At 44.5% G+C, this 12,916-nt stretch overlaps 1 protein-coding gene across 2 annotated transcripts in view; it reads left to right on the forward strand.

Moving 5' to 3' along the window:
• The first annotated feature begins 1,111 nt into the window (after nt 1-1,111).
• Nucleotides 1,112-12,916, forward strand: part of BLNK (B cell linker) — a 70,496-nt gene continuing 58,691 nt past the window's right edge. For both annotated transcript variants that reach the window (XM_083364598.1, XM_083364599.1), the window contains exon 1: nt 1,112-1,331. In XM_083364598.1, the coding sequence (XP_083220724.1) occupies nt 1,285-1,331 (47 nt within the window). In that variant the 5' untranslated portion in view covers nt 1,112-1,284. The remainder of the gene's footprint in view (nt 1,332-12,916) is intronic.

Raw genomic sequence — 12,916 nt, forward strand, 5'->3', positions numbered from 1 at the left:
CTGGCTGGGGAATTCTGGGAGTTGAAGTCCACGCCTCTTCAAGTTCCTAAGGTTAGGAAACGCTGCAGTCTATTCGACTCAAATGCCAAAGGCGCAGGAGATCAATCCCAGCCCCGGACTGGGGGTGGTTCACACGCCCAATAGGTGTGGATCTTCTTCATGCATAGCTGGCTGGGGAATTCTGGGAGTTGAAGTCCACGCATCTTCAAGTTCCTAAGGTTGGGAAACGCTGCTCTATTCGACTCAAATGCCAAAGGCGCAGGAGATCAATCCCAGCCCCGGACGGGGGGGGGGTGGTTCACACGCCCAATAGGTGTGGATCTTCTTCATGCATAGCTGGCTGGGGAATTCTGGGAGTTGAAGTCCACGCCTCTTCAAGTTCCTAAGGTTAGGAAACGCTGCAGTCTATTCGACTCAAATGCCAAAGGCGCAGGAGATCAATCCCAGCCCCGGACTGGGGGTGGTTCACACGCCCAATAGGTGTGGATCTTCTTCATGCATAGCTGGCTGGGGAATTCTGGGAGTTGAAGTCCACGCATCTTCAAGTTCCTAAGGTTGGGAAACGCTGCTCTATTCGACTCAAATGCCAAAGGCGCAGGAGATCAATCCCAGCCCCGGACGGGGGGGGGGGGGTGGTTCACACGCCCAATAGGTGTGGATCTTCTTCATGCATAGCTGGCTGGGGAATTCTGGGAGTTGAAGTCCACGCCTCTTCAAGTTCCTAAGGTTAGGAAACGCTGCAGTCTATTCGACTCAAATGCCAAAGGCGCAGGAGATCAATCCCAGCCCCGGACTGGGGGTGGTTCACACGCCCAATAGGTGTGGATCTTCTTCATGCATAGCTGGCTGGGGAATTCTGGGAGTTGAAGTCCACGCATCTTCAAGTTCCTAAGGTTGGGAAACGCTGCAGTCTATTCGACTCAAATGCCAAAGGCGCAGGAGATCAATCCCAGCCCCGGACGGGGGTGGTTCACACGCCCAATAGGTGTGGATCTTCTTCATGTTTTTTTTGGTACCAACGCCCTATTAGTAGCCAAGCTGGCTCGGTCACGTGACGGAGCCGAAACCTGAAATCCGGCCGGTAGCCCGATCGAGTTTGGCTCCTCCCGAAAGACGCGCGGAGGAGTCGCTTCTCCCCGAGCGCCGGAGAAAAAACCCGCCGGAGGATCCCTTCATCGCTTCGGCCTCTTTCGGCCGCTCCCTGCCCGACCTGCCGGAACTAAGGCGGCTGGCCAACGTCCTTCTGACTGGCTGTGGCTTCGTGCGGGCCACTTGGGCGGGAGAATGGAGAAACTCAATAAACTCACCGTGCCGGCGGGACAAAAACTCAGGTACGGCTTTCCAGCCCGATCCGATCCGATCCCCACCACCCACCCACCCAGCCCGCTTGGCATTTTTCCCCGCTTTCTCCTCACCCAAAGAGGACGATCCGAAAGTTCTCGCCTTCCCCTGTCTTCTCTTAGTAGTAGAAGTGCTAGTAGTAGAAGCAGAAGTAGTGGTAGTAGAAGTAGTAGAAGCCGAGGCGCGAACTCGGGGAGGAGACCATCATTATTAAGCAGCCCAGAAATCGGCAGAGGATTCCGAAGGACGAATGGGATGGTGGGCTTTGGGATCGCCCGGGCATCTTTCCAAATGGTCTACCTGTGCGGCAGGTAGGATGACGACCCGATCCCCCTTTCCCTCTCGGGGAGGGTTGCTACACCTTAAACCTGGCGGATCTTTTCTCAGTAGAAGGAGATTGTTTTTGCCTCGAGTAGCAACTTGCCGTAAAACCACGCTAGGGTAGCCAACAAACCGATTGCATTTTTTTTTTTATATAGACACCTCTGTTTGCGAGGCAGCGTGCATGGATAGCATTCATAACCTTTGGCGGTCACGTGTTTGTTCAAGTAAGCTACTGTGCTTCCTCAAGTCCTTGCTTTCTCACTGGACGCAGGAAGCTTGCTTCCGTAGCACAGGGGTTGTGTGCATAAGAAGGCAGCGGCGCTGCTTGTACTACACAGAGTCAGGCAGTTGGGTCTAGCCTTGCGGTGATTGGCAAAGGAGCTGCAGATTTTATGCTGGAGTTTTCCCAGCACCAGTAACAGAATTTGAACTATCCTGCACATCGTACACTAGACCAGGTGTATCCCTTTTTATGTGATACCGGGTTTTCATCTGATGTTGCTCTACTGCCTTGGGAATGATCATGGCACCAGTCCATAGTTGATAATTATTTATTTATTTATTTGTTTGTTTGTTTGTTTGTTTGTTTGTTTGTTTGTTTGTTTTATATACCGCCCTTCTCCCGGAGGACTCAGGGCAGTGTACAGAGCAATAAAGTAAGAATACAATAAAGCAATGAAGTGAGAAAATTTTAAAACCCAAATCCATCAGGCCAGGCCGGCTTGTTGGAGTAGATAAGTTTTTAGATCACGCCGGAAGGAGCAAAGGTCGGGGGGCCATCCGGATTTCGGCTGGTAAGCGGTTCCAAAGGATTGGCGCACCCACCGAGAACGCTCTCCCCTTGGGGGTCACCAGCCGACATTCTCTGACCGGTGGCACCCTGAGGAGGCCCTCTCTGTGGGAGTGCACAGGACGGAGGGATGTTGACGCTGGCAGTAGGTGCTCCCGTAGGTAGTCCGGACCCATGCCATGTAGGGCTTTGTATGTCATCACTAGCACCTTGAATTTCACCCGGAAGGCAACTGGAAGCCAGTGCAGCTCACGGAGCAGAGGTGTAATATGGGAGTATCGGGAGACCCCCAAAAGCACTCGTGCAGCTGCACTCTGCACCAGCTGAAGCTTCCGAGTGGTTCTCAAGGGCAGCCCCATGTAAAGAGCGTTGCAGTAGTCAAGGCGAGAGGTCACAAGTGCATGGGTGACTGTACGCAAGGCATCCAGGTCCAGATAGGGTCGCAGCTGGCGCACCAGACGAACCTGGGCGAAGGCCCCTCTAGTCACAGCTCCTATATGATCTTCTAAGGAGAGCTGTGAATCTAAGAGGACACCCAGATTGCGAGCCTTATCTACGGGGGGTAATAACTCACCCCCGATATTAAGAGATGGAATAATCTGAATATCCTGATAATGATGCAACGTAGCTTGTAGGACTTGGATTTGTGGAATTTGCCACTTAGACACTTCAACAAAGTTTGAATGCGTTGCTAAAAGTTAGATGTGCGTGCATGTGAGTGTACACACTTTCTTAGATCTCTACATAGACAAAACAAAGACACAAAATAAAAAGGAAAAACGTGGGAGAAATGCAAGGAGGAAGGAAAGGGAAAGGAAAGGAAGTGATTTCCAACTTCCTTCAGTATGGTGATAAAAATTTAAAATACATTAACCATTTTCTCTAAAATTCAATAAAAGGTAACGGTTCCCCCGCACATGCGTGCTAGTCATTTCCGACTCTAGGGGCCGGTGCTCATCTCCGTTTCAAAGCCGAAGAGCCAGCGCTTGTCCGAGGACGTCTCCGTGGTCATGTGGCCGGCATGACTAGACGCCAAAGGCGCACGGAACGCTGTTACCTTCCCACCGGAGTGGTCCCTATTTTTCTACTTGCATTTTTACGTGCTTTAGAACTGCTAGGTTGGCAGAAGCTGGGACGAGTAACAGGCGCTCACTCTGCTACGCGGCACTCGGGATTCGACCCACCAAACTGCCGACCATCTGATCGACAAGCTCAGCGTCGTAACCCACTGTATTTTCACAGTATTTCTATAATCATAAACAGTTCTAATTGTCAAATCTCAAAATTAAAATTTCATTTCTTTCAGATTCAAGCAAAAAGTTCAGAAGTAGTCTGCATGTGGAAAAAAGCTAGACAAAGTCTTTTCTTTAATCAAAGCAGTTAGATTTGCCTTCCCCTCCAGTTCCATTAACCTGGCCATCCATTCTTCCATTGTGGGAATCTGTAAATGCTTCCATCTCTGTGCATTAAAAAGTTAGATGCTTTTGACTGCAAGAATGAAACCAAAGAAGAACGTGCAAAAAGCTAAGAGACTGGGAATAATTTCATTCTTTACATTGCAAATCTCAGCAATGCACATATGTATTATTCCAGTAATCTGAGGACTTTTTATCTCGGTTTATCTGTGGGTGAGAGCATTGCTGAGAGTTCTCTGAAAATGAATACTGTGTAAAGTCATTAAAAGTGCAGTCAACCCAGCAAAAGACAAACACAGATCAGAAGCCAAGTGAAACAGAGAAAGTGTACAACCTGGTTAAAATTAAAAAAAATGAACCTAAGACATTTCATGAATCTGCGAACAGAGGAAATTGCATGCATCTGCTGAATTTGTTCATAGTCTCTTAAAATGATTGGGTACTGCAGGAACATCTGGAGAAAGCATGCATATTCTTCTGATGTCTTGAGTTGGCTTTATTAAAGTCTTTTCTTAATACATTTTTCTTTTGCCCAGTATGATTCCCCCTTCCTACTGGCAAAGCTGGCATCCAGGAGCCAATTCAGAACATCTGGTTTGTGAAGAGAAAGATGAGGGCAGTTCATGGGGATGATATTTAAGAGATGAAATGGGCATCACTTGGAAAATCCTTTGTTGAGACCAGAGATAACTGGTTGGCATAAAAAGAAGAACCGTGGATCTCAAAATAAGCCTTAGTGTTGTTCATTATACATAGTCCTCAGTTTATAACCAGCCGTTTAATGACTGCCAAGAACAGTCCTGCAGTGATTGTTAGATGGTTTTCGTGGATAGCTAGACTCATCCTTAAAATTCATTCTGGGCTTTGTGGACAATATTTTGTCTGCGCAGGTCCACTGTAGCCTTGCCGAACTGAACAGGAGGCAAGTTTGCCTATGAAAGACTTAATTGGTTTTCCTGCACTTTGCAGATGGCTGAAGTAGGTAACTGCTGTGGTCCTTTCCAATTCTACCATTGTATAATTCTATAAAATCAAAAATTTAACTTCTCTAAATCAGAATGAATAGAAGGAAATAAAAATGCTTAGAAGAGGTATGAAGAAGTCTTCATACAAGAATGATGAAGGTTACACAAATATGGGGCAGAGAGCTATCACCTTTTGCAACCAATTCATCCAATAATTCATATAGGCCATATTTTCCTACTATCATAAGACAACTTGTAAAGAGTTGATTGTACATACCAGGTAGTGTTACCAGGCATTAATATTAGAAATGAAATACTGTAATTATAAGTTGAGTTTTATTCTTGTTACTGTTTATTTTAAATCTGTGGGATTGAAAGTGAGTGGGTTGTACTGTCCATCACTCACAAGCAAATCTGTATTTTATTCATTTATTTATAAAATTTATTATACTGCTGACTGAGATCTCTTGGCAGTTTATAATAAAGCACAAACTCAGAACTGAAATCTGAATTGTTAAAAACTGTTTAGAATTGCCATTCAAAATGGTAAGAAAAGCTGTAAGTTCAAGATCCTTTTGAACATGAGCAAAGAGTCAACTGTGATTCATGCTTCTGTCATAACCTCCTTGGATTACTATAATATTCTTTGCATGGGACTCTCCCTTGAAGACTACTCAGAAACTGCAACTGGTTCAAAATGCAGCATCTCACTCATTGATGATTCAGTTACCCCAGTCATAAAGAACTGGTGTTCTGAGCCCTAGGTTTCCAGTACAATTCAAATCGTTAGTTTTAAGGTATAATAATACTCTGTAAGGCTCGGCTTCTAAATAAACTGAAGACTGTCTTCTTTACATAGAAACATTCTGTGCAATGCATAGCCCTTACCAATTTCTAGCAATATTCTTCCAGTACTAAAGGGTGAAGTGGGTATGGATTCACAGATAGTTATTTTCTGTCATAGTCCCTAAAGGGCCTTCCTGAAGTCAGAAAAATTTGAATGGTTCTAGAGGACATTTGGGGTGATGGATAGCTGCCATATGCATCTTCTTTTACAATACTGCTTTTTTATGATAGACTTGTGTTTTAATGTTCATGTATTTACAGATGTAAACAGCTGGATATCTTTGTAGGTTACACTATTACAGTGGTTAGGCTCCTCATTAGGTCCTAAAGGGTTGATTTCAAATCACTGTCAGAGAATCCTGTATAGGTGAATCTGTTTAGAGGATCTCGATGGTAGGAGGTCATCTAGAACATTGGCCCTAGGGACCGGTTCCATGGCGAAAGGTTTTTCTGTGGACTGGAGGGGGCGTGTTTTTGCTTGTTGCCTACATTCCACAGATGGGGCTTCGCTTTTTTGCACGACCTGGTTACTGGCATGCTGCATCCCGGTACTGGTCCACAGACCGGGGGTTGGGAACCTCTGATCTAGAAAGAAAAAATCTCAAGTTCTTTTGAGTAACCATATCTCAATATAGAACAGAGTCTAAGCTTTTAAAATCTAGGCTTACCTGAAGTTTTGCTAGGCCAGAATCTCACAAGAAGTGCTCAAGGTTAGCCATGACTGTATTTCCTTCTTTCAATGTTTACGACATTGTAAACCTTAAGGATTGCTTGTCTCTGAAGAAAGTGGTTAGGTCACAGTTAATTGCGTGGCTTGGTTGGGAGATCATTTCCATTTCCTGGTTGTGTAGTCTCCTGAGATTTTGCTCAGCTTGCATCATTTGAACTAGGAAAACTCTTCTTTGGGTTTTAAATCATTATTTTTCTGATCTAGTTTTGTCTAAATCAGGGGTGTCAAACTCAATTTCATTGAGGGCCGGATCAGCATTGCGTTTGCCCTCAAGGGGCCGAGTGGGTGTAGCCAGGGTGGGTGTGGCCTACTGGGTGGGCGTGGCTAGAGTGTGTATGGCCTACTGGGTGGGCGTGGCCAGCTCTACATTGTTCGCATCAAGGGTGCCTATGGGTGCCTGGGCAGGAGTGAGACAGACCTGAGGGTCTCTGGCAGAAGGAGGGTCTCTGGGCCAGGGCCAAGGCAGTGGGGGATGTTCCCTCACTGTTTCCAGGATGGCTTCGTGGGCCGCATGAAACCACTTTGCGGGCCGGATCCGGCCCCCGGGCCTTGTGTTTGACATGTCTGGTCTAAATGCTATGTTCTTAATATCTGGTTGTCATTGTTTTCAAGAATAACTTTTTAAATATTTATCATGTCATTACTGCCTTGATGGGGAATCTTTCTAGATAGCAGACTACAAGTGCTTTATATAAAGTGTAACAGTAATTTTTACTATTAGGAAATTTTGTCCCACATTAATCCCTAGGCAGGATTATATTTCTTCTTTACAATCAGCAGGCATAGACAAATCAATAATTTGTCTAGTTTTGACCAACATTTCCAAATAAAACTTTTCTGTTGATCCTAAGAACACTTTTAGAATCTTATAGAAGAGGAACAAGTTTTACAGGACAAGATAGAAACTGATCTAAACGTAGATTTAAAAATGACGGGCTATAAGTATGATATGGGAAAAGATCTTTCACTGAACACACAAAAGAAACTGGTTGGTGTCTTTAGTATTAGTATTGTATGGCATTGTTACATCAACCAGGAGACCACAATGCTGTTGTGAACACCTAGAGGCAAAGAAAGTCATAATCAAAAGCCAACATGGTTTTGTCAAAAACAGATCATGCCAGACGAATCTTATTGCATTCTTTGACAAAGTGACAAAATTAGTGGACCAGAGGAATGCTGTGGATATAATTTACTTGAACTTCATTAAGGCATTTGATAAAGTAGACCACAATCCACTACTTCATAAGATACAAAAATGAGGGTTAGACAGTATCAGCATCAGATGGATTTGTAACTGGCTGACCAACCACTTTCAACTGGTAGTCCTCAATGGAACTGCATCTATATGGAGGGAATTTTGTAATGGAGTAATCCAAGGCACAGTTTTAGGCCCAGTACTCTTCAACATCTTCATTAATGATTTGGATGACAGGATAGATGGGGAACTCATCAAATTTGCAGATGACACCAAGCTGGCAGGAATAGCCAACACTCCAGAAAATAAACTCACGATACAGAAGGATCTTGACAGACTCTATCTAGCAAAATGAAATTCAATGGTTAAAAAAAGTAAGATTCTGCATTTAGGCAATAAAAACCAAATGCACAAGTATAGTATAGGTGGTACCTGGCTTAATACCAGTAGTAGTAACTGTGAGAGAGATCTTGGAGTCCTAGTGGACAATCACTTAAATATGAGCCAGCAGTGTGCTGCAGCTGCCAAAAAAGCCAACACAGTTCTAGGCTGCATTAACAGAGGGACAGAATCAAGATCACGTGAAGTGTTAATACCACTTTATAATGCCTTGGTAAAGACCACATTTGGAATACTGCATCCAGTTTTGGATATATTTATAGATAAAAAATGGGATATGGGCAGAAGCAATTGTTTGTTATATTTTAAGAAAAGGTGATAAGTTATTAAAATTTCTTTGCATATTTCTTTTCCTTTATTATTTATTCTTTCTTTTTTATGTTTCTATTTTTTCTTTTTTACGCTTCTATTTTTTTCTTGCCTCCCACTTGGAAGGTTGAGAGTGTAATCCTAGGCAGTGATAGGCAGGGCGCAAAAAGAATATATCTGCTGCAAACTGCACATAGGCATCAGGAAGGGCATCCGGCCAGTAAACACTTAGCCCCATTCAGTCATCCCAACTCTGCCCCGATAAAAAAATTACAAGTTGTAAAAAGAAACAGAATTTTTTTTTTGTATGTCTTAGTTTTTCCTTTGCAATTGTAAATTTTAATAAAATTAGTATGTAAAAAACTGGTTATGCGTGTATTCAGCACCTGTCCTCTGGCAATACTTGGGTTTGATTTAATCTAGCTTTTCCCAAAGTGGTAATCTTCAGATATGTTGAAACTTTAGCTGCTAGAATTTCTAGTCAGTACTAAGCAAGCTGGCAAAATATTTTGGAAACTGACATTCCAACACACCTGAGACTCCCACCCATACTTCTACATAGTTTAAAATAGTTTGCCAAGTTATGATGTGTAATCAGAAGTGATCCCCATTGGTGACATGGTAGCTTCCTTCTCCATGAATAGGCTTATCTCCATGTCTTGAAAGGTGAGCAAAATAATTTCTCTTTAGGATAAATACTTTCATTAAATTTAAACTTATTAAAATAAACAAGTGTTTCTTTATATAATGAACTAGGTTGAACAGAAGCAATAGCCTGCATAAGCAGTTTTTCCTCATGTTGTCTAAATGCAGGTAGTCCTCAGGTTATGACTATAATGGAGCGCACCCATCATGATCATGATGGTCATCAAGTGGGTTGGTCACATGACTGTACCGATTTTACAACGCTTTTTCAGGTGGTCATTAAGCGAATGCCACAGTCATTAAGCAAGCCAACGGTTCGCCATGGGTGTGCTTTTGCTGAAAACCAGAAGCGTATGCCAGTTTTCAGCAAAAGCGTTATAAAATGTGACTACAGGACACTGCAAATGGTTGTAAATGCTACCCAGTTCTCAGGCAACCAAAATGCAGTCACATGACTGCGGGGGAGGGGGGGAACCTGAACGTTTGAACTTTGAATCTGGATGCTAAGTACCCTCCAGATAGGTCTGTCAGAACTTCAAACAGTCTGAACAACTGGTCATAAGTCAAGAATGATCTGTACTATTAATAGACTTCTTTACAAATGTGAAGGTAAAAACAGCAGAATGTCACTCCTATTAGTGATATTTGACTAACTATCACTAGGTATTGCATCTTATGATTTATGATGAAGTGTTGTATTTCATGATTTATAATGAATGTATTTTCATGTTGTATATGATCATGATTATCACTATTACTTCTATGTACACTGAGAGCTTATGCACCAAAGACAAATTCCTTGTGTGTCCAACCACACTTGACCAATAAAAGAATTCTATTCTATTCTATTCTATTCTATTCTATTCTATTCTATTCTATTCTATTCTATTCTATTCTATTGTTAAAAATCTACATTATGTTCCTTTAACTGCAGTGAGAAGAGAGACTTTTTAAATTTCTTTTTCAGATAGGATGGGGTAATGGTAGATTTAGAGTTCAGAATTGATAGCAACCACTCAAAAATATCACTTTATTTATTTTTATTTTTTTAGCCTATCAGCATAATCCTTGGATTTTTCACAAAACTGCAAAAAAAAATCCAATAATAAATATAACATGCAAGAAGACATATAAATAGTATAAAAACCTATTTAAATTAATTCTCATTTTGGAAAAGTTTTTTTAAAAAATAAAATAAGCCATTTGGCTCTTAAAGATACATTTTAAAGCTGGCTTAAAGCAAGAACAGATGGTCATCCCGGTACTGTATTGGGAAATTCCCCAGATATGGCGCAACCACAGAGAAATGAGTGGCTGCTATGAAAAAAAACCTCCTAAGGTGATCTCTGTTTTGGAAGAGGAAGTCTTATGTGGGTGTCCTAAGCTCAGATGGATCAAGTTTTTAAAAATAGCAAGGGTATAAAGATTACACTATTATTAGTGTAAAGCAGGGCTTTTCAACTGGTGGTACGCGTACCACCAGTGGTACGCGAGCCCCTGGCTGGTGGTACGTGAGCCCAGCCTAGCTAATTATAGTGGGGGAGGGAATGAGTCAAAACGGAGCCGCACAGACCTGGAGATCAGCTGGAGCTGCAGAGCTTGCCAGAATCCCCAGGATCTGTGGCAACATGCTAATAGGAGCTTCAGGTGCACCCGGAAGAGAAAAGGAGAACGGCAGAGAGAAGAAAAGGTATAAAAGGGGCAGACCGGCCTGTTTTCAGAGGAACAGTGAGCGGAGCAGCCAGCAAGGAAGGGTGAGTGAGCAAGTGCTGTGTTTGGGGGGGAAGGGCTAGCAAGCGAACGGCTCCTGCCCAGCTCGCTTGCAGAAAACATACTGCTTGCTAAATGAAGCCCCAGGATCAGCACCGGGTAGCCCGCTGATCCTGGGGCTTCTCTTAGCAAGCAGCCTATTTCAACAAGCAAGTGAGCCGGGCAGGAGCCCGGGATCAGCTGATCCATGCTCAGAAGTCTCGCTCAGAAACGCTGATCCTGGGTTCCTGCCCAGCTCACTTGCTTGCAGAAAATAGGCTGTTTGCTAAGTAAGCTGGGCAGGAGCCCAGGATCAGCGTTTCTGAGCGTAACTTCTGAGCACGGCTCAGCTGATCCCAGGCTCCTGCCCGGCTCACTTAGCAAGCAGCCTCTTTCCCCCAAGCGAGCTGGGCTGGAGCCCAGGCGACAACAGTGCTTGCGGCTTTTCTGCAGCGCAGACCCGAGGGCTGCTTCGTTCCCACTCAGCCTCTCACAGGACCCGGGCTGCCTGCACTGGCAGGAAATGGGCACTTCTTTTTCTGCAGCGGTGGAACGCAGGCATTATTTGGCAACAGACTCAGAGATGCGCCTTTGCAGTGGGTTTCCTTCTGTTAGATATTGGAGGTTTGAAAGGCAAGCTGCTTCTGGGGCGTAAAAGTAGAGGGTCCAAACGGCGAGAGTGATGCAGCTCTCTGACGCTGCTTCAGGCTGAAACAGTCTCAAAGTTGGGTCCGGAGATTACTTCGCCCAAAGGAAGGGTGACTTGGTGGCAATGCGGGTTTGTCTCCCTTCCTTTGGAGGAGGGAGAAAAGCATCACTCTCTTCCTTCGGACAGGTGCAAATATAACTTAAGAACAGTAGCAATGCAGCCAGAAATGGGTATCGTTCGACAGCGCTGGGGAGAGCTATGGGAAGAACAATGTACACGGAGAGAATTGGGGAACTGGCTCAAACGCTGGGCTCTGGTATGGGAAAAATGACTGGGAGAAGTAGCCGGTTCATAATGTATGTGCCTGAAAACGGGAGGTGAACCAGCGACATCCCCGCCCTGCCTGTGCACGCGCAGAGGCTGAGGCACATGCACTCTCCTCTGCCTCTGTACGCACACAGGCAGGGCCGTGATGTCGGTGGTTTACTTCACCCAGCCGCTCTGTGTGGATGAGACTGCGCCACTACATGCCAAAACCAGGCTGGGATCTGGGCGGCGTAGCACAGGACAGTTGGAGGGAGGGAGGAAAGGAAGGAAGGGACAAAGGAGAGAAGGAAAGGAAAGAAAGGAAGGAAGGGACAATGGGAGAGAGGGAAGGCACCCATCCCAGTCCCTCTCCTCTCCACCAGAGACCCACGGATTCCCCCCCCCCCACAGACACCCTGCAACCTGAGTGATCAGCTAGCCACACCCCTGGCCATTGATCACATGACCCTGGGACACTGAATATTATAAGTACGAATCAGTTGCCACGCATCCGAATGTAAATCACATGATCCTGGAGACGCTGCAACAGTCATAAGTGTGAAAAATGGTCATAATTCACTTTTCCAGTGCCGTAGTAACTTCGAACAGTCACTAAGCAAATTGTTGTAAGTAGAGGACTACCTGTACTTTATCATTTTTTCCTCTTTTTTGGGGGGTCAAGTTTTAGACACCTTGCTGGGTGACCTGTGGTACTCGGATATTGCCTTATCCTAAAAGTGGTACAATGGGTGAAAAGGTTGAAAAACCCTGGTGTAAAGATTTGAAACAGTGGTATAAAGCAGGGGTCTTCAACCTTGGCAGCTTTAAGACTTGTGGACTTCAACTCCCAGAATTCCTCAGTCAGCTTGGCTTGGCTGACTGAGGAATTCTGGGAGTTGAAGTCCACAAGTCTTAAAGCTGCCAAGGTTGGGGACCTCTGGTAAATGGATCAATTTGATTGCAGCATTTTGATGATTGGTGCACCAAAGGACAGATGTACATTAAATGCATTACAGCAGTGGTTCTCAATCTTTTCTTCACCATGGACTCCCTTTTGTGGCCACAGACTATGGCCACAGACCCCCACGAGTTGACTCAAGATTTAAATCCTAACATTCCTTCAAGCCTGCATGGACCCCCTGTAATGACATCACACGTCCCCCCCCCGGGGTCTGCGGACCACAGGTTGAGAACCACTGCATTACAGAAATCATTTTGGAGGTTATCAGGAAAGACACCTTTGGTTTTTT

This window comes from Vipera ursinii (genome assembly GCF_947247035.1).
Source record: "Vipera ursinii genome assembly, chromosome: 5".
NCBI classification, from domain to species: Eukaryota; Metazoa; Chordata; class Lepidosauria; order Squamata; family Viperidae; genus Vipera; species Vipera ursinii.